This window comes from Natrix helvetica (genome assembly GCF_964273705.1).
Source record: "Natrix helvetica genome assembly, chromosome: 3".
Classification (NCBI taxonomy): Eukaryota; Metazoa; Chordata; class Lepidosauria; order Squamata; family Natricidae; genus Natrix; species Natrix helvetica.
Genome location: NC_138549.1, coordinates 151497303 through 151524610, shown reverse-complemented (window position 1 = coordinate 151524610; position 27308 = coordinate 151497303). Strand labels below are relative to the sequence as shown.

General features: G+C 39.5%; 1 protein-coding gene across 2 annotated transcripts in view; it reads left to right on the top strand.

Moving 5' to 3' along the window:
- Positions 1–20861, top strand: part of CCN5 (cellular communication network factor 5) — a 46704-nt gene extending 25843 nt beyond the window's left edge. Inside the window, exons 1-5 of one of the 2 annotated variants that reach the window (XM_081947011.1) lie at positions 3277–3400; positions 9594–9810; positions 13161–13415; positions 16345–16535; positions 20320–20861. In XM_081947011.1, the coding sequence (XP_081803137.1) occupies positions 3356–3400; positions 9594–9810; positions 13161–13415; positions 16345–16535; positions 20320–20343 (732 nt within the window). In that variant the 5' untranslated portion in view covers positions 3277–3355 and the 3' untranslated portion in view covers positions 20344–20861. Of the gene's footprint in view, positions 1–3276; positions 3401–9593; positions 9811–13160; positions 13416–16344; positions 16536–20319 lie in introns of those variants that run through there. The other variant, XM_081947012.1, reaches the window with a different exon arrangement.
- Positions 20862–27308: the final 6447 nt, after the last annotated feature.

Here is a 27308-nt window from a genome sequence, read left to right as displayed (position 1 = left end):
ATTTTTAGAATCATAGCAGACAAAGCCCTGCCCAGAAATAAAGATGTGAATCGAAACATACCAGCTTCAATGGAACAATTTCCTTGGGGGGGGGGGCATCCTCCCTGTCTCTCTGTCTCTGTCTCTCTCTCTCTCTCACACACACACACACACACACACACACACCAGTGTTATTTGATTTTTTAAAAAAAAATCCCCGCATGTCTAGTAAAATGATATATTTAATGTTAGACTTAGTTTGTCATTTTGATTTTAATCCAGTTTTTGATTGCATATGGAATTGTATCTAAGGCTGATGGAGGAAAGAAACAGTGGTGCAGCTGGAAATCACCAAAGCCTTTACTTGAATGTCTGTAACCACATTCCAATGTATAACTGCAATTAAATACAGATGCTAAGGGCCCAATACAGGCCAGGTCATCTCCCTTCATGGCTTTGTTTATCTTCAAGCCTGATGGAAAATTCTAGAGTGTCTGGAAGCTTGCAAACTGTTGACCGATTTCGGGGTTTATTTTTTTATTGCTGGTTATCCTTATAGCTAACCCTGTATATTTATCACAGTCTTTCCCAATCAGATGCTCTTCAAATGTGTTAGCAAAGGATTTGAGCAGGAGTTTAACACATCTGGAAGGCACCAGACTAAAGAAGTCTGATTTAGCCTATACACATCAGGCTCTAAACAGGGATTACTGAACTATAATCTGTTTTCCAACATGGATTGTGAAACAAAATAAATTAAGCAAGGAAGACTGCAAACCAGTGGGAAGTCCAGGTTACTTATGAATGTTGACCATGTGATGACTATGTTGTTGTTAGTTGCAATGTCGTGTCCGACTCATTACAACTCCATGGACAAAGTTCCTCCAGGCCTTCCAGTCCTCTACCATCCTCTGGGGTCCATTTAAGCTCACACCTACTGCTTCAGTGACTCCATCCAGCCACCTCATTCTCATTCTTGCTATAGTCATTATGATGACTAAAGCAAGAAAAAAGAACTTTTAATTGTTGCAGCTGAGACACCATGACAGAGTATTCTGTCATGACTGAGACAGGGTATTTTCTTTGTCTCTGTGTTAATACTTCCTTACAAACATGTTGTTCATGTGTTATTTGTATGTAGGGAAAAGGCAAGGGATGATCCAAGTGCTTTTCTCTTTGTATCTAGCAAGCCCAGACATTTCTGTTTTTTTCTCAAATAAGCATTCAACAAGACATTCCTCTAATCTAGGCATGTCTCTCCAAATGATTTTTTTTTTCTCCCCAGAAGTCAGGATTGGAGATCATTTGGAGAAAAGCAGATTTTCTCAATGTATTAGGTAAGCAGGAAAACGATTTCCCATCATTGCCTGATACATCAAAAGGATGGGCTTTTTTCCCCAGCCCAGCCTGTTGTGACAGACTTCCCTAAACTGAAATTAACATCCTTCGGAAATTTGGATTTTAATTTGAAGGATTTCCCGAATACAATGACCTTGGCTAAGAATTCTTGGAGTGGATGTCTGGAGAACACCCAGACTGCAGAGGGGAGTGTAAGACGTACTCTGTTAAACAGGAAGAAGGTGACACTGTTGGCCCTATTCTCATGTTATTGATGGCATCTATGTATTGGACACAATTGTTGGCAAGCAGTGGTTCACCTGTAGGGATTTTGCAAGATCTGAATTTCATTCCAGCCAGAAATTCAGGTCACATAAAATTTGTCTTTACAAATACTAGCTCAAATATTATTTGCAAATAAATACATTGAATACATGAATAGATGTCACAAAAGGGCTGTTGGGACCAAGGGTAGAAATATGGCTTTCCTTTTCCTAGTTCAAAATGGCAAGACCCTTTTGGTATGTGTGTGTATGCCTTCAAGTAAGTGTTAACTTCTGGTGACTGCCTGGATATGCGTCTGCAGTTTTCTTAGCAAGATTTCAGATTTGCCTCTTTCCTAGGGCTGAGAGAGAGTGATTGGCCCATGGTCACCTAGCTGGCTTTGTACTTAAGGCAGGACTAAAAGTTCTGATCTCCTGGTTTGTAGCCTGGTGCAAATTGGCTCTCCGACAAGACCTTACAGGTAAGAAATATTACAATTCTGAGCCTTTACTGGTAGAGTGAATGTAAGGAATGGGAAGAGAGCAATCCATACTACTTCTCCTACCCCACCACTCCCATTTTCTGTTCACTTTAGAGAAGACCTGCAAAGGTAAGCCTTTACAGGTATAGCTGGACCTGCATTTAAATAGCTGGCAGTAAGAGCCCTGTGCAAGCTTGTTTTTTTTTCAGAATATTGGAAAGATGGGCCTTCCTGCATTTAGATGATGTGTAAAGGGTAAGGTAAAGGTAAATACCTTACACGTATTTGCTAGTCATTCCCAACTCTAAAGGGCGGTGCTCATTTCCATTTCAAAGCCGAAGGGCCAGCTCTGTCTGAAGACATCTCCATGGTCATGTGGCCAGCATGACCAAACTCTGAAGACGCACCACCTTCCAGTTACCTTCCCACCAAAGGTGGTTCCTATTTTTCTACTTGCATTATTACATGTTTTTGAACTGCTAGGTTGGCAGAAGCTGAGACAAGTAACGGGAGCTCACTCTGTTACGTGGCTTCTAGGGATTTGAACCGCCGAACTGCCGACCCTTCTGATAGACAAGCTCAGCATCTTAGCCACTGAGCCACCGTGTCCCTTTGTGTAAAGGGTAGGAGCTCATAAAGTTGGGTTGAGGGTAGTAAGCGGTCACAGTTTACAAATGTCAAGGAAGGGGAAGACTTGACCAAAAAGCACAAGCAATGATGCTTCTAGTGAGTTTCAGCATGGCACATATAGTGATAATTCAGCAACTGTTATCTCTGCCTGTCTGTCTGTCTGTCTGTCCATCCATCTTCTATCTCTCTTTTTCATCTCCAGTCACGGAGACCACCGATGAGTATCCATCCTTTCTATAGTATGACACTGATGCAAATGATACATTCTACAGTTGTAGTACACAGAACATCCTGTCAGCATAAAAAAATCTTAGATTATTTTATCTATTTGGTATTATTACTTACTGCTTTTATTCAATAAAGGTCTGCAGTGATCATACAACAAATTGTCTTCTTCGTTTGCTTTCTTGATGGACTGCATGTTCTCACCTTGAAGTGTGTGGAAGTATTAACTGGAATGTTGGGTGGAAGGGGGGGAGAGAGAGAGAGAGAGAAACTCCTTGATTCTTGCCCAAACCAACTTGTGTTTATACTGGAGCTTAGGAATGACATCAGAGCAGGGAAGAATATAAACACTTGCAGGAGTTTACTCGCAGGCTCTAAAGACTGCAGACATACTGCTGCCTCCAAACAGCTTGAGGAGGGATATGCTGAAGTGTCAGAATGAAACTCCAGTTTCTCTTGATCTTCCTCTGTCTCCTTTCCAAGGTAAGGAAACTGGAAAATGCTAACTTACACAATGAGGAAATTTTAAACTAATATTCATTGTGCATGCTCAGCTGAAGTCTCATATGTAAGCAAAACTTAGGATAACATATTGCTTTGAATGAACTGTGGAAGTCCATTTTTTTAAAAAAAAAACCCAATAGGACAAAGCAATTCCTTTACAATGACTCATACTTTGCAGCCAGATCTGTGAATTATTTATTAATTATGCCAGTATAGCATGGGATTACATTGGCTGAGGATCGTATGTAGAAATCAATTAAATAGTTTTCTCCTTCATAAACAGGTTTTGGTATTACAACATAGGCAGAAAGCCAACTAGCTGACATTCCTTTTCAGATTTCTCAATTGTTCAACTTTGGCTCTATAAAATATCTAAAGGTCATGTTCAACCAGTGCTTCTTGCAGGAATATGCAGGAGGAGGAACATGGTACAACTAAAACACAATCTATTTTTCATACACACACCCATATGAACAAAACATATAGGGGAAAGCAAACATTTGGTAAACGTTCCAGTGGTTTTGGACTGCTTCTTGAATTCCAAATTTTAGACTTTTACTAAGAGTTCAGATTACTGTGATTGTCTCTAAACTTTGTGATACAGAGGCTTTAGATCTGTGACCATAAGATTACCTAACTACACAATGTTATCTAACTATAAAAGCTACAATAGACCAGACAGAGAAATAAAATTAATTGTTACAACCTTTCAGCATCTAAGAACAGCAAGTACTGGACAGCAGTAAAACACTTGAAAATACTAGTGTGTTGAATATTCTTACTAGCTGTTCTTTCTTAGTGATTGAAATATTTTATTCATTTTTCTGATAAAGTGATAGCTCCTAATCTTACTTATGTTATCATAGTCATAATAAAAAACTTTCCTTTACTACAAGCTAAGCTTTGATACAAGAAATAATTCAGCATTACTCAGTTATTCAAAATTCTTAGTTGAATGAAAGTGGGTAAGTTTTTTCCAGTTCCAAGACTTTTTGTGTTAATTAATTGGGTAGATGCTGGAATCGGGAAATAAGGAATTTAGGAGCACATGCATTATAAAATGAAGGGGAACATTGTTGCACAGTTGTTCTTGAGCAGGTTATTAAGCAAGTAAAGTCTAATTATTGCCCTTTATCAAATGTCAAGTGTATGTTTCCTTGCAAAATTGTTAGACAACATCCAGAAAGGAAGAAACATGTCAAGTGGCACTCACAGGTATTGCACTTTTTGAAAAACAAATGTCTTCATTCTCTACTTCCCTTGAAGCTTTAATGAATGCATTCTTCCTTCTTTGTACAGGGTGGCAGGATTGGTTTTACTGCAAAGTAGCCCTAGCTGTTATTGAACTATTAGAATTATAGTCACAGGGCTATGCTTTCTTCATACTGGATTACACCACTTCTGCCATTTCCTATGATGTTGCTTTCATCCAGTGGTGGGATCCTGCCAGTTTAACAACCGGTTCAGTGATTGCATGTTTTGCTGTGCACGCACACACAGTTTTACCAAAACTTACCTTCCATGTTACTTCTTGGGCAGTAATACAGCTGAGGCGTGGCAATCCGCTCTGCCACGCTAATCAGCTGAGAGGATATAGGTAAGTAAAACGCAAGGGCAAGAGGGCAGCCTGATTGTCAGAGTGAACTGGTTCACTCTCAGCTGATCATTGGAGCTACCGGTTCACCCAAACCAATCTGAATCTGAATCCCACCCCTGTTTTCATCTCCTTCCCAGCCCGTGAAAGAGACAGGTTTAAGTCATTCTTAGTTGTACAATAATATGCTGGCCCCTTATTCTGATATTAGCCAAGGGCAGCCTAAAGAAATGCAAAATATTTTAGGCTTTGTAACTTATTATCTTGAAGAGAAGAAGATGAGTTGGCTGTCAGTGGCTTTGAACAGGCAGCCAGAGTGATGGCTATGGCCTTGCTCTTGCATACATTTCTGCTCACCTAGGCAATTGGATTTCAAACTCAGGAATAAAAATATAGGATTATCAAATTGGGAGGAGCATAAAATCTCCAGTGCTGAAACCTAAATTAAACCATCCAGCCTTTCTTTGAGCACATCCAGTGAAGGAGAGACTTCTGCTTCTCCAGGTGATTCGTTTAGTGTTGGACAGCTCTTTCTTACTGCTAGGGCTTCATTCTAACAGTTAAAGTGATTTGCCTTCCTGTATTCCATTTATTCCTGTAAAATCTATTATTTTACATGCTGAATCTCAAAATACTAGGGAATAAATATTCTTTCTGTGTGATATTCTTTAAGGACATCATATATATTTTTAATACGTGTATCATATCTTTCCTACAAAGCAGCATAGGTGCAGAGAAAGATGACTCAAGAAGTAGTATAATCAGGTGGAAATATAATCCCAGGTATTTTTGACACTAGCCAATTCTAACACAGAAAGGTACTTCTGTTTACAAACTTAAAGCCATTGATCATCTACATGCAAACCATACATGTGATAATCAAACTTGATATGATCCTGTAAGAAATTATGGCATGGTTCAGAACATGGTCTCAATGTTAGACATGTAACTTACACAGATATCTGACTCTGTAATTCAGCAGAGTATTACCTTGATTTTATGTTTTATGTTGAGTAGGATAACAGTAATGTGGTATGAAGGAAGTCTTCATTTTCCGATCATCATGAATAGACCTCTACCAGATATTGGAAGTGTTAAATGATAGAATGGATGCTAACATATACAATGTGGGCTAGCCCATCTATTGTCCCATTATGTCTTATTATCCATATGTTAATATGGTCTGAGAAGGGTGATACAATTTAGAGATGTGATTCTGAATTAAATATCAAAAAAATTGGACTCTACTATTATATCAGCAACTATGTTTTTTTTAAGCCCAGAGAATAGCAGTACACATTACTCTTTTATAAAGAAAGACATTGCCATTCTGGAATTACACTCTTTCTGATTATGAATTCATATTCTGTTGGAAGCCTGATCAAAATTTCTCAGTGTGCTTAAGATTTAATCTTCTGTTTAAAATCAAAGTGTTTTCTATATATATTATGTGGTTTGTCCCTTCTCAATTTTTTCTGTTTTTCTTTTCTTTTTTGTAACTTTTTTCTTTCTATCTGTATATGAAAGTAAATACATGAATAAATTAAACAACTTAGAATGAAGGTGTTGTTTTGTTTTTACAGAAATTCACATTCTTCCACAACATAAGGTTGTCTTGTCTATGGGCTGTATTAGCTGAAGGGGTGGGAATAGAATGGCCAAATGTTAGTTGACTTGAAAGGACAGAAGGAAAAGGCTTAAGATTTACCCTCTATATATATCAAATGTAGACATAGGATTTGTTTGTTTGTTTGTTTGTTTGTTCATGCATATTTATAGGCCACGATAATAAAAAAAATGATTCTTAGTGGTTCCCATAGAAAAATACAATACAAATTCTACACAAAAATAAAATTACCACAGTAGAAGAACAGAAAGAAAACACAATGTGGCAACAACAACTCAAATTCTCCAACAAAGTGACAGTTGTTAGAAGCTTGCGGAAAACCAGCAAACAAGTCTGCCTGATCTCCACACGGAGACCATTCAAAGGCAGTCCTCACCTTATGACCACAACTGGGACTGGAATATCTGTCATAGGACGGTGCAATCGCAAGTCACGTTGGAAACGATTTTACAACAACTTAATGGCATTATTTTTGCTGAATATCAGCAGAAAAGGTTGCGAATCCCGATCACTTGCTTGTACATGCACACTGGTTGCCAAGCACCCATATTGCAATCACATGACCATGGGGGTGGTGTGACATACATAAGTATAGGTTGTCGGTCACTTTTTTCCAAGGTTGTCATAACTTTGGCCCATCATTAAATGAACAATTGTAAGTTAAGGACTACCTACACGACAATGTCCAGGCCATGACAGAAAAGCAGTGTCTTCTTACCACAGTCCACAAACCTCCTAAATCTAAGGGTTTTGAGCAGTTTCTCCTTGCTAGATCTAATAGGCCATTCTGAAGGTGGTTGGAGATTTGTTTCTTTTCTGCCCAGGCACATCTTCTGCATATACCTGACTCCATTCTTGCATTTCTAAGCTAGCAGTTCTCTATTATAATAATAAAATTAGCCAGCTCATTTGAAGCAGCTAACCATGAATACTTTGCATTATTGGCCTTTCTCCTGAATATTAATGCCAATTAACCTTGAAGAAGACCAAATCAATAGTAAAACAATCAGGGATGCTGGTCATGAAAATGATATCACTGATGCCCCGATGTCTATCATTAAACATATGAAGATGCAAGCCCTCCATTGTAGCTATCTATACAATCTAACCTAAACAAATATTGATGGGCTTTTTTCAGAGCCCACTTTAACACACTCTCCCATCAACTCTACTGGGAGGAAGGTTTAATTGGGACTTCTTATTTATAGAGACTTTTCCCTTGTGGATCCAGAGAGATAGAAACTCACACTCATGTGCTCATATGGTGTCCATTTTATGATGCCCCAAGACGTATTCCCATCATCCCAACCATTTCCCTATATGAAGGCCAGACTGATCAATTTTATGGTTATATCTAAGGGATGTTAGCCCCACACCCACATAACGGGTGGCCAAATACCTTCACCAACTTATACAATTGCATAAAACTTTTAATTAGATATGTTGTTTTATTGTCCTTTCTCAATAATAAATTGTTACATCAAACTCTGTTTTTTATCTAAAGGCTAGACAAAGATCTTAATAAAGATATTTTATTTGATTGTTACATCAAACTCTCTTTTTTACTGTAAAGACTAGACAAAGATCATAATAAAGAGTTTTGATTTTATTTACTGATAGATAATTGTGCTCAGCTATTATTCATTAATTTATAAAAAGTTGGAACCAACTAAACAACAAGAATCCAAATCTTTCAAATTTCTGATTATCTGTTTCTGGATCTAGGGTTGAGTTTCTGCATGAGTAGAAATGTGACAGCAAGATTTAGGGATGTAGAAAAGATGTGGAGACTCTAGAAAGAGTGCACAGAAGAGCAACAAAGATGATTAGGGGACTGGAGACTAAAACGTGAAGAACGGTTGCAGGAACTGGGTATGTCTAGTTTAATGAAAAGAAGGACTAGGGGAGACATGATAGCAATGTTCCAATATCTCAGGGGTTGCCACAAAGAAGAGGGAGTCAAACTATTCTCCAAAGCACATGAGGGTAGAACAAGAAGCAATGGGTGGAAACTGATCAAGGAGAGAAGCAACTTAGAACTGAGGAGAAATTTCCTGACAGTTAGAACAATTAATCAGTGGAATAATTTGCCTCCAGAAGTTGTGAATGCCCCAACACTGGAAGTTTTTTAAAAGATGCTGGATAGCCATTTGTCTAAAACGGTATAGAGTTTCCTGCCTAGGCAGGGGATTGGACTAGAAGACCTCCAAGGTCCCTTCCAACTCTGCTATTGTATTGTATTGTATTTATTGCCCTATTCCAGGCCTGTGCTCTGATCTTCTCACAGTCCTGTTGACTATGAATCAAATTGCTACTGCCTTAGTTCAGTATTAGAAATGTGGTTAGATGATTAACATAGATAATGAACCCACTGGTCCAGCAGCTGTGACAGAATTTGTCCCATCCAATGGCTATAGCACCACTCCCAGCCTTAGACTACCACTAGCAGCAATAACAGCAATAGCAGGACAACTCTGGTGTTAAGTACCTGCCTCCATTTTCACTGGCAGAGAGTTGCAGAGAGCCGTTGCAACTGAAAACAGAGCTCGGGAGCCCATTTTCGCTGGCAGAGTGCTTGGGCTGCCACAGGCACCCCTGACACGAGTGACATCAAACTGGCCATGCCCACCATGGCCATGCCCACTCTGGCCCCCTGAAGTCAAACACAACCCTGATGCAGCCCTCAATGAAATTGAGTTTGATACCCCTGCATTAGAACATCTTTCCCCTATCAAATGAGTTTTTGCTGGCAGAGGAACCGCAGGCCAGTCCGCTGTTTCCAGGGCGGCCCTGCGGGCCAGCTCTAAATATCCCGCGGGCTGGATCCAGTCCCCGGGACTTCAGTTTGACACTTCCTGTTCTAATGGAAGATTCCTTAAATAAAATATTCCTTTTAACAGGTATAAATTGAATTGGGTATTTTGTTATAATATTATTCTCTCTCCTCCCAGGCGAACTTCCAGCACTGTCAAACTCCATGCTACTGTCCATGGCTCCCTCCCCGTTGTCCACCTGGGTCTCGCTTGGTTGTGGATGGGTGCGGCTGTTGCAGCATATGTGCTCGGAGATTAGGGGAGCCATGCAACCACCTTATTGTTTGTGATCAGAACCAGGGACTTATCTGTGACTACAGCAATGCTCCCACGCGAAGGGCGGGAATCTGCAACTGTGAGCAATCTTTGTTATTCTTAATAGGAATCTTTCCAAGTATGAGGAGAACATCAGCTTCCTAAAAATAGATGGAGTTATCTGACTTTAATGTATGCCAGAACAACACAGTATGATTAGGCAATTCATTTGACTAAGAGCTCAAAATCTCAGTTCCCAAATCTACAAACTTTCCATACAGATTCGATATCAAATTAAACATGGTTATTATTCATGAATGTTCACTGCTTCCAAAGTGTCAATAGCAACTAAAAGAAGGGAGAACTGAGATAATGGGATACACGAAAAATAAGCCTGTTAACTCTTGCTTTTGGCTTTTTACCTCAGTTAAACTATAGGCCTGGATTGGGCCTGAACTGGAAATATTGGAAATTGTGTTGAATTAAAAAGAAGAGAATAGGCTCATAGTCCTTGTGAAAACTTTTTTCAATCTGCCAGCATTTATTGCTGCTTTGCTTATTTTTTATTATCTTAGTTATTCATATACTGGAATTCTCACAATCATTCTTGTGTAAAGCCTAAATAAAATATAGGAAATGTATGAAATATTAAGCATTTGATAGCAATAGCAATAGCACTTAGACTAATATACTGTTTCATAGTGCTCTAACAGCCTTCTCTAAGTGGTTTACAGAGTCAGCATATTAGCCCCAACAATCTGAGTCCTCATTTTATATGCTTGACATTTAAGCGGCATATTAGAGCCACGTTTTTGATGTCAAACATTCCCATCATTCAATAAGAGATCTTGCTGAAAAAAGAATACTACAGCTGCAATCATATACATAAATATCATGATTATAGTCCAGGAAGTAGGCAGGTAATATTGGTTTGATTTTATGACACTAAGCTTCTTTTCTGTTCTGCCTCTGATGCTCCCATGATAGCCGAGAGGAATGCAAGCAAAGCTTAGCAAATATGCTTCAATTTCCTATCTCACTTGGAGAGTGCAAGTCAGCTGACAGAAATGTAAACAAATATCAGTTCCCCACAAAGTAAAATCCTATCCTGTTCTGTCCTGTTCTGTCCTGTCCTATCATATCCTATTCTACCCTACCCTACCCTACCCTATCCTACCCTATCCTGATACATTGAAGGCTTCTTAAAAACAAATAAGAGACAAAACCCAATATTTTCTATCCTCACTAAAATTAATATATCAGAGTCTTATGCAGATATGTTTCATAGCTTGTCTTTCCTTAAAAATGAGAGAAAGTAGATGGTATAACTAGATTTCCTTTGCAGACAAATTATTTGATCTAGCAGACATATGGTCCTTACTAGTCCAAAAGATAAATATTATTATTGCTCTTCCCTGTAACAACAATATAGGTTTTACATTAACAATAAAACCTCAGGTAATTGCTGATTTAATTGTTTGTCAGTCTCTAGGCCTGACTCAGTCTACAATGTCTATGATTTCTTTTTCATCTATGGGTTCTCCTCTTAGGTTTCTCCTCTCTTCAGTCCCTTATTCTTCTCTCTTATTCCTGAGTCTCATTGTACTTTCTTCTTCTACTATGATAAAACCGCCAGTGTCATCCCAGTGATCTAGTGTTTGACCTATAGATACATGCTGTAGAGTTGGAAGGGCCATTTCAGCCATTGAATTCCATCCCATACATAATGCAAGAATTCAAATTAAACTACTGGAAATAGATAGTTGTCTGCAATTTCAGTAAAGAGGAGTGCACCATCTTTCTGGGTAGCTAGTTGTATTATTTCATCTTTGCAAAGCTTTTGTTAACATTCACTTAGAACCTTACTTTCTGTAGTTTATTTTGTTTGTTTGATTGTTTATTTATATCCCGCCTTTATTATTTGCACAACTAACTGAAGATATTGAATATATCCAACACACCTTTCTTCTCCTATTTTCCTCCCACAACTCTGTGAGGTGAGTTGGGCTGAGAGAGAGAATTGGCCCAAAGTCACCCTGCTGGCTAAAGTGGGACTAGTACTCAAGGTCTCCTTCTTTCTAGCCAGGCGCCTTAATCACTAGACCAAACTGGCGCTTTATTTATAGTTTATAGTTTATAGTTTATTTAATTTATAGACCACCCCCTCTCCCCAGAGGGACTCGGGGCGGTGTACAGACCATTCGTAATCAAAACAATAAAATGACATAAGACATAAGACATGCAACATAAACAACTCACACACACGGTCTGATTATAAAATCCCAAAACCAATTAAATATTAAGAACAATTTTAAAACCCATTAAAACCCCAGTATAAAATTTAAAAAGCCATCCAGGAAGGTTTAAATAGATGATAAATGCAGTTACGATAATGGTTGTAATTAGGCCAGACCTGCTACTCGAAACAGGTGGGTCTTGAGTTTCTTGCGGAAGGAGCGGAGATCAGAGGTGGTTCTAATATCGGGGGGGAGGTCGTTCCAGAGGGTTGGGCCCATCACAGAGAAGGCCCTACTCCTAGGCACCGCCCGCCCGCACTGTTTAGTGGATGGTACCCGGAGGAGGCCCTCTCTGTGAGAGCGGATTGGTCGCAGGGATGTATGGGGTAGAATGCGATCCCGCAAATAACTAGGTCCCGAGCCATGGAGCGCTTTGAAGATGACAATCAACACCTTGAAACGCACCCGAAAGGCCACAGGTAGCCAGTGCAGCTCGCGCAGGAGAGGTGTTACATGAGAATAATTTATAATTATGCTTATTTATTTATGAGGATATGTATTTATTTATTTATGAGGAAATTTATATTGATGCCATGGCAATTCAAGATGGCTTACAGGGATATAAAAGCATCATATATAAAAAAATAAAACTAATAAAAGAACATAAATAATAAAATAATATAATAATCCCCCACCCCTAACCCCAGCGTCAACACATCACACAAGCCATTGAATGGGCTTCATCCCACTCTGGGTTCTCCAGGCCTGCTGGCAGAACCAGATCTTCAGTACCTGCCGGAAGAGTGCTAGAGTGGGGGCCAATCTTTGGGGGAATGATGTTCCAGACTGAAGGAGCCACCATGGAGAAGGCCCTTCTTCTGGGTCCCGTCAGGTGTATCTCCCTAGGGGATGGGACCGATAACATTCCTTGCCTCCCCACTCTAGTGGGTCATGTAGATGTGACTGGCAAGAGACAGTCCCTCAGATAACCTGTTTATTACATGTTACACCCATGGATAATAAAGAACAGATAAACACCTGTGTATTAAACAGTAATTTCAGATCCCATTTCAATATTCGTCACTTAGGGTTACAGGTACCCTTTCAGACTGTGAAATAATCATAGTCCAGTGTTAATATTAAGTGTTAATTCTATCCGAGTTCTAAATATCTCCATTTGATTTATCTCATTGGTTCCCAATGTTGGCTGCAGATGAAGAAGATGACCAAGACAGTTGTGAAGTAAATGGAAAGATCTATCAAGATGGAGAAGTATTCCAGCCAAGTTGTAAGCTCCAATGTCGCTGCTCAGGAGGAGGATTTATATGTGTTCCTCTCTGCAGTGAGGATGTTCGTCTCCCCACCCCAGATTGCCCATACCCAAGGCGTGTGGAAATCCCAGGGAAGTGTTGTCAAGAATGGATTTGTGACAGAGAACCCAGACAGATCTTGCAAGACAACATGGCAGGTAAAATCCATAGATCCTGACACCCCTTTTCAGTGTCTTTTTATTGGTAAAACCTTGGTGGTTGGAACCAAGTGTGCCTGGAACTCCATTCAGATAAATGGGGAGCCACTGAGTATCCCAGTCTTTTCCTCCATGAGTTGCTGAAGATTGGACAGAGGGAGGGGTGGACTTCCAAATTTTTTGCAAGGGGTTCTCTGCCTGGTTGCTGGTGTGTGGTTCTCTGCTGGTGTGTGGTTCTCTGCCTGGTTGCTGGTTACTAGGGTGTGGCCTAGTCAGGGTGGGGGGGGGGCTTTTTGCTCTCCCTGGGCTCTGGAAGCTTTCCTCGAGCCTCCAAGAGGGCAAAAATGGCCTCCCCAGGTTCCGGAGGCCCTCTGGAGGCCGGAAATGGGCCTGAACATCTGCTAGGCCTGTTTTTCACCCTCCCCGAGCCTCTGTGCACACCCTGCACTTACCTGCATCCAAAACAGGCCGCATGGTGACTCCTGGGAGGGGAGGGATGGGCGGGGCCAGCCAGGAGTGGGATTTGGGGGTTCTCTGAACTGCACAGAATCTTAGCTAGAGGTTCTCCTGAACCCCTGCAAACCCCCAGCAGCCCATCCCTGGACAAAGTCCATCTTTTTCCTCAGTTTTCATCAACTGAATAAATTGTTTTTCATTCTAATACACTTCGTGAAGTTATTTGCCAGTCTGGCTTAAAACACAAGCTCTTTTTAAACGTTCAGCTTATTGTAGTGGTTATGTGCTGGACTAGAACCCCTGAAACTGAGTTTTAGTCCTTCCTTCAGCATGAAAGCCAGCTCTAGACCTTTGAATGTCCTTTTTGTACTCTCCCATTTGTCAGTTGAACTAACCCAAAGCACTTCATAAGTATTTTCTGCATTTCAAGGTCAAGAAAGATACTATGGTTGGTTTTGAACAGAACAATGTCCTGAGACATTAGAGGATAAGAAAGTCTGAGGATGTGGATGAATTATATCCATCCACAGGTAGTTCTTGCTTACCAACAGTCTTAGCAACCATTCAAAGTTAACAATGGCACTGATACAGCAGCTTTATGACTGATCCTTAAACTTGCAGCTGTCATAGTGTACCCACATTGTGTGATTGCAACTGGGACACATTGGGTGCTTTGTAATATTGTGGCACATATTCACAAGAGTTGCAGCGTCCCATTGTCACCTGATCACTATTTGCATGCTTCATAGCCAGCTTTTGACAGTGCAGAAACCAGTAGGAAGTTGCAAGTCATGGCCACACCATGTCATGCTTAATGACCCACAAAGACTTAATGGTTGCAACAAAACTACTGCCCTGAGTCTGATGTGGATACATTACTTTTCACTTAACAGTTGCATTACTTGGCGATGGAGTTGCTGGTCCACATTACAGTCAATAAGTGAGGACTACCTGCATTAGACCATAACTGTACAACCTGTAGAGAGGAAATTGCTAAATTAATAAATTAAAAAGCATTGGGATCAACAAAGGAATACCTGCCATACCAATCAGCTCTTTGGCAGCTAGTAGAGAGGTGCCAGTGATAGCGGTGATGATCCCTGGAGGCACTGAAGGTGGTTTGCAGTATGTCTTTTGTTTTAAAAAAGAAATCAATGGACCACACAAGATTGCTTAGCAGGCTCCATGCAACCTGCAAACCATGTGTCACGCAAGGCTTCTGTACATTAGATGGTACATGACAGCATCTTGATTGATCCTGAAAGTGAAGCAGGGTCAATTTCGTGTTTCCCCCAAAATAAGACCCGGTCTTATTTTCTTTTGGGCTCTGAAATAATCACTAGGGATTATTTTTGAGGGATGTTTTATTTCTTTTGAGTGCCACCACTGCGAGGCAGGGGGTGGAGCTGCCCCATACGCCCTGCACTGGCTTACCTCAGGGTGCCTGTAGCCAGGCCATCCATGCCCCAATAGCTGCTTCAACTTGCGGCGGCAGCTCCAACAACTCTGTTCTGCAAGACCCCTAGCTGCTGGCCCACTTCTTCTGCTTGCTCGCACCAGTGTCATGGCCACAAGGCAAGACAAGTGTCAAGGTGTGGATGGCCTGGCTGTGGGAACCTGAGATAAACCGGTGTGCATGTGGTAGGGCTTATATTGGATGCATGCGCAGAAAATATATCAGTGCCTATTTTCAGGCTATTTTCAGGGAAACACAGTGGCACTTAAATGGGGAACCATCTGGGTAGTTAGACCTATAGACACAACTGGGAAGTTGAAAAAAAACATTCTGGAAAGAGGCAATAACAAATCATTTGTATAATGCCATAAAAACTGCATGAATTTGTCATCAGGAGTCATGCTTGACTCAGAGAAGACTTTACTTTTTTTTAGAGCTAAAAATGTCACACACATTCAAACCTTGCTTCTGGAATGCAAGAGATGCTTTCCAAAAGGAAAATCTTATAGGTGTAGGACAGGTAACTGTGTTCCATGGACTTCATATGGCTCTCCGTACCATTTTAAGACCCTGTGAGGCCCCCATGGTTCTTAGGCAACTGGTATCTATGTTATGTTAAATGTCTAGACCACTAAAAATGAACAGCTGGTCCCACAAAATGGTTATAGAGGTAATGTTATTATTTGTAAGGTGCATTTTGTTCATAAATTTAAGTTATATAGAATTCAACAGTATGCCTGTAGTTTGGTATACTGAATCATGAAATAAAAATATACTGACTTAACAATTCCTAAGCCAGGTTGAAATCACAATTTTGATTTCCCCTAAAACTGCACCAGTTAATCAATCTAGTCCTTGAAAACTGATGCCCTGAAGTTTGGCTTGTTCTTACCAGTAGGTTCTATAACTTGCTGTAGTTGTAGCCAATTTATGTCTCCGGAAGCTGTTATGACTATGTGTGCCAATTTTTAATACCCACCCTTTCTTCTCCCCCCCCCCCCCCCGTTTTTGTTCCAGAAAGGTTAACTGGGATGGCTTTCCCCAGTTTGTGTGAAAACTGGAGCACTGAATGGTCTGCCTGCTCAACCACCTGTGGCATTGGGATTTCCACACGGGTGTCTAATAAGAATCCCTACTGCAGGCTTGAAAGTCAGAAGCGCTTGTGCACCCTTGGACCCTGCCCAGTTCTCACGGGAATAGGCAATATGGTAAGGAACAGGCTTTCTTAAAATTTGAGACAGTCCCAGGACTTTTTAAAATGTGTGGAGAAAATCGTGTTGCCATTTTCCACCCCTGTGGGAATCCCAATGTAAACAAAGTCCATGCAATGTTGCCAAGATTGCTAATCTGCTTCCTTCACTTAAACTAATTAACCTGCACCAATTAATAGTAGACAGGGAAAATCATTTCACAATACAGAGTTTTTTCCCTGGGGACATAGAAGTGGCATCCAAAGTCAACACATAGAAATGCATCAACGAAAAAAGATCTATAAACTTACTAAAACCATGGCAAAAAAAGGGCTGTAAGATCAGACACAATTCACTTAACAACCACATTAGTAAGCAACAGAAATTCTGGTGTCAATTGTGACCATAAATCAAGTACTGTATTTTTCAGAGTATAAGACACACCTTTTTCCCCTCAAAAAAGAGGCTGAAAATCTGGGTGCGTCTTATACACTGGATACATCATTTTTTGCCTCCCAAAACCCCGCCCCCTTCACCAAAATGGCCATTCAGAACCTTTAGGAGCCTTGCAGAGTGCTCCTTGGGGCTGGGGAGGGCAGAAATGAGCGAAAAACAGGGCAATTTTTTTGCTCATTTTGTCGTCCCCCCCCCCTGGCCCCCAGGAACACTCTGCAAGGCTCCTAAAGGCTATGCTGCCCTCTTTTTTGGGGGGGAAAACGGGCCCGTTTTTGAGAAAAATGGGCCATTCTATGGAGGTTTCAATTTGCCTCTTCAAAACCTTGGTGCGTCTTATACTCCGAAAAATACGGTATCACCTGTAAGCTGAAAGTCATGTTCTGATTTTTTTGCTAAACTTTTTTTTTTTTTTGCTGAAGCTGTGACTGGTGCTATAATCCATCTCAGTCTCTTGTCTACATACACACACTGTGAACACTAAGCTGTGTGATAAAAGGCAGAGCATGTCAAGAATAGCATCTCCTTATGTTAGGTATAAATTCTTCCAACAAAATCAATAACCAGCATTTTGACTGCAAAATACTGTAAGCAATTGAATCCCAGAATAGCAAAGGCCCTTTCATGACCCCCAATTTGGCAGTATGATTTATTGATGCAGCTTAAACTACCTGGCTGCATTTGAAGTGGGCTATTTTGTTTAAGGAGGTGATTTTGTTGTTACTTGACCAAAGAAATCTAGCATTGCCTGAAATGGTGTACACTTCACAGGTTCCCTGTAGGGGAAAAATGTAGAGTATGAAGCGTTGAAACTAAATTTACTGTGCAAGTACTCAACGTGCCTCTGTTGTAGCACCCCTGTTGAGAATCAAAACATTCTTACTGCTCTTCAAACACACTGTTCCCAACCAAAGAAGGTAGGACATAGGAGTTGATGGAGCTCCAGTTCGCATAATGAAACTGACAGAACAGAACATATCAGAGTTGGGTAGAAAGGGGGCTGGAGAAAAATAGGAGGAGATACTGGCATCTTGAAGCAATGTCATGGACACCAACCTGACCAAATGACATTAATGTCAAGCCCCCAAATAACATGTCCCAAAAACTGAAGTCCAAGGCATCCATCTTCCTTTTCAAATCCATTTTTTAGGAACACATTAAATTGGCAAGGATTCGGTGTAATTCTGACTCTAACCGGATCCGGAATTACACTCAATAAAAGCAAAAATTTGAAAACCCCCCCCCCAAGTCACAATCTCCAATCAACTCTCAGTCCATCAAGCTGGGGGCTCCAAACTTCACCTTCGGCTAGCTGCAGGCATCATCTCTCTTCCCACAGAAAAGGAATGCCACCTAGACATAACATTCCCCCTTTTATCTTTATACCCCCGTCAACAGTTAGAAAGTGGCGAACCTGAGATATTTACTAAATTCAGTTACTGCAAACCTAAAACCTAATAGAAAAAGATTATATAGGCTACAGTAAAACATGGCTACACCTATGTCATCTTCAGGGTCAACAATTGACCCATTGTCCCTCCCGCTCTTGATTTATAGTTTATATTTTAAACAGATTGGTTCAAAATATTTGACTGTTGATTCTTAAGTCCCCAAAGCACCATGCCTAGAAAATGCCATAGCACCTCCAACTCTGCTTTGGACATTTGACCAGTCCAGACTAGATTAGTACTAGAAAATAACAGTGTATTATATTAACTCTGGGGAGGAAGATCTATAGGAAATTGGCGACCTATATTCCCCTGGAATGTTCACATGTTTATATGCATTTGATTAACTAGTTCTAAACATGGAAATAGCATTCTCCTATTTCACAGGACAGCATGTCACTACAGTAATACATTCTATTCCAAAGGAAAACATGTCACCACAGTAAGAACTGAATGATGCTCTCGGTCACTGTGTGAAAAGGCTTAAAATGATGACAAACAGTTGACACAATATGGTTTTCTGCCTGCATGGTCTTCTGTGATAAGCCGAAGGACAGAAATGAGGGAGTAGTGACCTTCCTCCCATATTTAGGCATACCAGGGGTTGTAACACAAATACATACCTATTTCCCTGGCTCAACTGATAAGGAGGCGAGCCTGTGGCTTAGTGGCTAAGACTTCTGCCTAAGAATAATACAGCCCAGGTTCAAATCCCAGTAAGGGTATGGCTAACTGATGAGAGCTAGTTAGCTCGAAATAGATCTATACTAGTCTCCCTTTATTTACTTATCAGTACAAATACAACACAAATATAAAAAGGCAACATTAAAAATAAAAATATGGTTTTCTGCCTGTATGGTCTTCTGTGATAAGCCGAAGGACAGAAATGAGGGAGTAGTGACTTTCCTCCCATATTTAGGCATACCAGGGGTTGTAACACAAATACATACATACATACATACATACATACATACATACATACATACATACATACATGTGTGTGTGTGTGTATGTATGTATGTATGTATGTATGTATGTATGTTGTATTTGTACTGATAAATAAATAAAGGGAGACTAGTATAGATCTATTTCGAGCTAATTAGCTCTCATCAGCTAGCCATACCCTTACTGGGATTTGAACCTGGGCTGTATTATATATTAGGCAGGAGTCTTAGCCACTAAGCCACAGGCTCTCCTCCTTATCAGTTGTACCACAAATATATGTTTGTGGTACAACCCCTGGTATATATACATACACTATACACATTTATGTATATCTGTTCAGTGGTTTAGACATTAATGGCTGTGTGTTGTGTTATTTGAGGGAACAGCACATTTACACAGTTATACAAGCTGTATGCTCACTACTTTACCTTGTAGCCAAGTGTCATTACTTCAGTGTTTCATATGAAAAGATATACTTAAATATGTGAGGGGGTGTACTCACTTCTGTAATATATTGTATATCAGCATCCCTTATCTGGAAAAATATGGAAAAGATGACGGTCAAATAAGAAATGGTGAAGAAGATTCATACAGTGTTTTAATGAGAAGCTACCCATATGAACATGGTGCAAATCTGCTCCGTCTTTTATTATTATGTCTGTGATGTATCAAATCTCCATTCTTTCCTTTGTAAGAAGAAAAAAATATAGGGTTCTTTTGTCTGGTTGAAACACAAAATGACCAAAGTGGAAGGAATGAAACAGTCTTCCTGCCCCCATCCCCACCCCTGCTCTTCCATTCACATTGGCCGCTTTCTCTGGCTCTTTTTCAGTTTAAAACAAATTGGGAGATCAGTTTTCTTCCATGGTCATGTCTAATTTGGCCGTCTGCCTCTTTGTTTGGCCACACTTTCCCAGACAGGGTTGGAATTTAAACTGAGTGTTTTATCTCTCCAGAGTGGAAGAGGAAGCCGCTTATAAACCAGTCCACTCCATTCAGAAGTTGACATGCTGGCTTCAATCCAGCAACTGGAACAACAACAGAAGCCCACGCTGATCTTGTTTCTGCGGTGATGAGAGAACCTCTGAAGAATGTAGAGACAAAGCAACTGTCCTCAACAGAGAGGAAGGACGTAGCAAACAAATGTCCCCACATATGAGCTGACAATCATCATCTTCTCAATGCCAGGCCGATGACACTAGACGGTTTTAATGTTTGGTGGAAAAAATTCCAGACCATGTGTTTTAATGTTATTCAGTAGTGGTGTCTTTTTGGCCAGCTTGAGACTACAATTATAAATCCATCCAATTAATGACATGACGCTTTGCAGTTACAGTAATTCAAAGAAACATGTCGTGTTATTCTCTCTTCCTTATCCTTTCTCCAAATAATAGTTCTAGGAATCTAGCAAGTGAGATCATCATCCATTGTTCAATATAGGTTTGCTCGGAGGATCGTTTTGAGCGCTCTGAAGGCTTCAAGGACCGTCCGGAGGCTTCCCTGACGCATTTGGAGTGCTCAAAACGACCCTCCGAGCAAACCGGAAGTCACTTCCGGATTGCTCGGAGGGTCGTTTTAAGCGTTCCGAAGGCTTCAAGGAACCCTCCGGACGGTCCCTGAAGCCTCCAGAGGGCCTCCGTGGGGGGCGAGGGAGGTTCTTTTCGCCCTCCCCAGGCTCCTATAAAGCCTCTGGAGCCTGGGGAGGGTAAAAAATGGCTTTTAAAAAGGGTGAAATCAGCTGGCCAGTGCGCACATGCGCGCTGGCCAGCTGACAGGGCAGCGCCTCATGTGCCCTGACAAATGGCTCCACGTGCCACCTATGGCACGCGTGCCATAGGTTCGCCATCACTGATATAGGTTATTGTTTATGTTCTTGTTAGAAATAAATAAATCATTACAATGCTCAATTGCCTGAAGCCAGATTGACCAGTTTTAGGGATTACAGCAATATATAATGCTTGGAGGCAAATGTTCATGACATTCAAAGGACAAAGTAGGCATTGCATACTATTAGTATTCTCTCTGTGTGTGTATAAAAGAGAATAACGTCTTCATAACAACATTGTTCATGGATGAAGTGTAACTTGACAAATGGAGATGAGTCTTTAATAACTTAGCAGACTTGGAGTAAAGATCAAAGTTTTCTTTGAAGCTTGTCTCTTGCTGTTGTTGTGACTTTTGCCTTTGTTTGCATGGAAAAAAATATGATGAGAAATATTAGTAAAAAAAACTTCTGCAGAATGAAAACATGTGGCAGGCTTCAACGGAACACTAATACCCAGTTTTCTGAAGCATAGGTGAAATACTATAAGTCTGATTGGCAGTATACTCAAAAACCAGTGAAGATGGGAAAATCTAACTCTGGCTAGTCACATGAGGAATCTCAACTAATTAGAGACCAAGTCATAAAATCATATAATGTTGCAAGTTTATACATAGACAATTATGTATCATTTGGTAACCAATTTATTAGGTTTTGCTTTGTTTAGAATAGGGTGAAAAGTTCTATCACCTTCATTTCCCACTGGAATGTTTTTTTTACCAGTACCGAAAGTGTTTGTGTGTGCCAACATACATTTTGGCCTCTATCAAGAAGACTACAAGAGTTGAAATAGAATTTAAAACAGGGCTCTTCAAACTTCGCAACTTTAAAACATATGTGTGGTGGTGCAGTGGTTAGAGTGTAGTACTGCAGGCTACTTCATCTGACTGCTAGCTGCAGTTTGGCAGTTCAAATCTCACCAGGCTCAAGGTTGACTCAGCCTTCCATCCTTCCAAGGTTGGTCAAATGAGGACTCAGATTGTTGAGGGCAATATGCTGACTCTGTAAACCACTCTGTAAAGCTCTGTGAAGCGGTATATAAATCTGCTATTGCTATTGCTATACCTTCATGTCAGACTTTCCAAAATTGCAATCTCTTAGACATTACTGAAAGTGTTCATCCTTGGACTTCTATAGAAATTTATACAGGAAGATTGATGCTGTTTGGAGACATGAGTCAGATAAGTTACTATTTCTTGTTGCAAGTTTGCTTGGTTACAAAACCATATTGATTATTGAATGATATGAGAAAGGATCTAAGTCAAATTACATAGAGTCTATTTATGTATATCTGTCCCTGGAAGCATTTATTTAAGCTCTTGTTTCTTTTTTTATGTCATTCTCTGGTGAGATTTTCTCCTCAGCTAATGCTGAGTCCAAAGCAGTTTGAAAATATTCTGTTCAAAGTCACTTCACTTCAAGAAAAGCATTGCATATTTCATATACCATAGTCTTGGTTTGGGAATACGTAGGATACAAAGCAGCCCAGCTATACACATTACAAAATATTGCGCCTAACCTGAACAGAACATATTTGCTACTATGTCGAAGGAAAGACATTATTGAAAGCTTCATCATCTTATTTCTATGGAAAAATAAATTATTTTGTGGTTGACTTTACAATAAAGCAACAAATATCCTGTTATAGGCAGTAGATACCAAAATAAACAGAAAGTGGTCAATCTGACATTAAAATAAACATGTTTCTTTTTCTCCTGTACCTTTAATCTGACATTATTCTAATATCCAATGATAATTCTTCCCCAACTGACAAATTTTCCTTTTTTTGCAAGATATTTTAAAATGTACTTTAAAATAACTTGGTTTTTTGTTTTGATGCTAATTCTATTTTTTTTATCTCTAATTGTTTTTGATTAAGCTATTCTAAAAATACAAGAAGCCCTCACACAAAGTTCTTCAGGCAGACAATGTAGTGGCCAAATAAGGCCAAATATTTTATAGGCTCGGGCCAAAATAAAAGAATGAAGCAGACTGCCCTCTTTATCCCAAAAATTAAAGCTAGAAAGATCATTTTTTAATTGATCTTGTTGCTTAATTCTGCAAGTAAGAGGTTTTCCCCACTTAGCTGGGCTCAAGAATGAGGTCAACCTGCCCTCTAATGGCATGTCTCTAGATTGGCAGGCAGCAAATTGTGAAACCCGAATAGCAGTGCAAAATTAACAGTGAACAAAACAAAAATAAGTAGATCTATGCTAAAATTAATACATTTATTTCCAATGTTTGTATTAGAAAAATAATAATGCTAATAATCTGTTGGTGAAAGGATGAGAAAGTCCTACTGTATTATATCTCTATACTCAGTATATAACCGCTCTCAGCATGTTTTTGGAGAAAAAAAATAAGGAGAAGGTTATTGCTTTTATAGCTGCCTGCGGACTTCCAGGTTTATTATGGGCATCCATGGAAGCAATAATATAGAATAAATGCAGAGCAGCATTTCTCAACCTTAGCAAGTTTAAGAGTCACTTTGGTCTAGTGGTTAAGGCATCAGGCTAGAAAGTGGAAGGCCGTGAGTTCAAAACCAACATGAAAGTCTGATGGGTGACCTTGAGTCAGTCACTCAGCCCCAACTCACCTCACAGGGCAGGGGGTGTGGGGAAAATAGGGGGATGGAAATATGTTGAATACACCTTGACTTACATGTAAAAAATAATAAATAAATATCTAAATAAAGTGAGGACTTGGACTCCTTGAATTCCTCAGCCAGCATGTGACTGAATATAAATAGTAGGGGATACTGATCATTTAGCAACATATCCTAATGGATATTTTGAGGGGTTTTTTTGTGGTGTATGGACTGAAGGATGAGAAAATTGAAAGGTAGCCTGCAAAGGGAAAGAATCAGAGCTAAGAACAACAGAACCGGCATCAATTATGGAAGCTATACAATCCTTACATTTATAGGTTTTACCGTATATTATGCTAAAGAAATCCAAACTGATTTCATAAACAAAATGTAAAACTCCAATGAAAGATTTAAATCATTTATTCTGATGCGTATTTGTTTGTGTATGTGTGTCTGAACAAACTCTGCTCATCTGATACCTTCATCTGTGATCCCTGGAGTATCTCTGGCAGTGGTCTAAAAAACTCAAGACGTTGGCTGCAACATGCCAACATAGCCCCATCCTTTTTTTAAATGTGCAGAACTTTGATGGGATGATTGTGACTGACATCTTGACATTTTTGATTGTAACTGCAAATGCTCCTGTTGGAGCCTTTAATGAAGCTACTGACACAACTGCTAAAAATCGGTGTGTTTTCTACTGTTTAGAGGTGGGAAATATTGAAACTGCTGCATAATTCTTAAAAATTAACTTAGCATAGTATATTAAAAAAAAAACCCATGTCCAACCTAAAATGGGGAAAACAGAAAGTCTTCACTGTGGCAGCATGTTAAGTTCCATTCCATTCACTTTGTGGCATGCCTGTGTGTTTTTGCACCCTTTCCTCAAATTTTAAGTGGGATCTCAGACCACTAAAAGATTTATGGGTGTGTGTGTGTGCATTCAGTTTCAGGTTTGTCGCATAAAAGTTTCCAAGTGCCTTTCAGCATGTTTGAAGCTTAGTGATGAAGGCACCAGCTAGAAAGCAGAAAGCTGTGAGTTCTAGTCCCACCTTAAGCACGAAAGCTGGCTGGGTGACCTTTGGCCAGTAAAATAGAATAGAATAATAGAATAGAATAGAATAGAATAGAATAGAATAGAATAGAATAGAATAGAATTCTTTATTGGCCAAGTGTGATTAGGCATACAAGAAATTTGTCTTTGGTGCATATGCTCTCAGTGTGCATAAGGAGAATAAAATGCATTCATCAAGAATATTTTCAGGCCAACTCATCTCACAAGCTTGTTGTTATGGGGAAAGTAGGAAGAAGGAGGATATGTCCACCACCTTAAGCTTTTATAAAATAATAAGTGTGAAATGTAAATAAAATGAAATGAAATGAAATCTAGGGATGTCCCAGAACTAAATTAATGCCAATCCGTGGTCATCTTCACATGAAAGTCTTTATGCCTTCTCCCCTCAAAACACTATGAACAAGGAGCAACCCCCCCCCAAATCATATTAGACTTAGAAAACTCAGAATAACTTTAATGCCAGGCATGCCTCCTTCAATATCCAAGAAAGAAAAACCTCAACTCCATTTGAATAGAGATAAAGTACTTTTACTAGATATAAATTGAAAGTAGCGAAAAGGAAAGCAAAATCTGAGCCAAAAAGGCGCGAACAAGTACATATCAAATGATTATCCAGCCCCCTTCCTCCAGTTACCCTAGCCCAGTGTCCAATCTGCAACTCCCTAAGGTGTCATATGGAGTGCATCTTCAAAAGGCCTCATCAGGTTGGTATGCGAGATGGTTGGCCTTGACCAAGACCAAACATCGGCCATCAGCATGCGCAGAAGATGGTGAGAACAAAACTCCCTTCTACATAACTCTTCCAGTACCATACAATTCTCTTCACAAATACCATGCCCCACCTCTCCTTTTCTATGGCAGCCGATAGCAAGCGAAGCAGAGGCTGACATATTGTCCCTTTAAATGTACACTAATCGGCATACATTAAAATGAAATTTTGTTGCATACAGCTCTCAAAGGGTCACCACCTCCAATATATACTACATTAATATGACTAAATAAATAAACAAATGAATACACAAAGAAATAAATACTTATATTTTTTTTAAAAAAAGAAAAACTAATTTACTAATTACTAATTTACTTTTGGGAGAACTCTTTACAGCCGTTGCTGCCTGTCCTCCATCTTCAGAAATAAATACAAAATTATGCATATATCCACATATATGACACAGAGAAACAACACAGTCTAGTTCAGATGTACATGGCAAGAAAAATGAATCTTGCCTCCACTCTGAGTTGCCGCAATTTATAGAGAAAAAGAAAAAAACGAGATCTCACTTCTGCTTCATAGAAAATAGAAATAATAAATTGCTCATGCATTTACAGAAAAAGGCAACACAATTTGCGTTACAATGGACAGAACAGAGCTTGCTCTGTGACATAACTAAACACATTCATCTCAAACAATGATAAACTAATCCATCTTTTCTAAAAATGAAAAGGTGGACTATTTCTATATAGTCTAGATACCATATGTTTAAGGAATGAATTAACTTTATATTGTTGTCATATGAATCCTTTTTCTCCAGATTTTCCCCCTTATATTCCATTTACTTGAATCACTATTATGCATGTGGTTTCTTACTATGTTATCACCTATTATTTTTGCTTGTTATAATTCATTAATAAAATTATAAAACTATTTTTGAAAAGGTACAGTTTATCATTTGACACAATTGTGACTTATTGTGAATATGTATGAAACAGTTTATATACACAGCCTAATAAATCCAAAGCCTATTTTTTTAAAAAAAGTCAATATGTTTTTGGGAGGGAAGGAGCTGCATAGACATCAAAATATTTTCCCATTAAAACAATTGCTAGATGAGACACAAATTCTTGCATATGGCAAATTAGTATTCAAGAAGTTGTTGTTGTTCTTATTATTCAAATACACTGAAATTCAATGAGAAATAAATTGACCCAGGACACAGATACACGGACATTGCAGAATCAGACGTTTGAACCGGATTCCTTGTGAAAGTGTCCTATGTTCCACAAATCTTCTGTGCACAATTAATTCTAGACAAATATGCACAGAACTGCATGATCAGCGAGGAAAAAAATAGCATTCCCTCTCAGAGAGCATGATAAAGCCATTAGAGAATGTAGTGCATCCCACCACTGAATTATTAAAAATAGCTTTTAAAAAGGCAGAAGAAAAATTAATAAAGGAAGAATGGAGGCAGTGTTGCTTTGTAATAAAAGGGAGAGAAGAGAGGAAGTATCTCATGTCAGCGTAACAGAAACAAGTGAAATCTTTACCGCAAGCCAAGTATGAGATAGCGGTGTCATGAGGCTCCAAAGAAGGCAAATACATTTTTCTTGCATCAACAGATGTATAATGTCCAAATTACCAATAGTAATTATTCTATGTTACTGTGCTTAGGTCACACCCACTTCAGTCCAAAGAGCTGCTGTACATGTATAAGCCCTATCAAGAAACCGAACAAAAGAG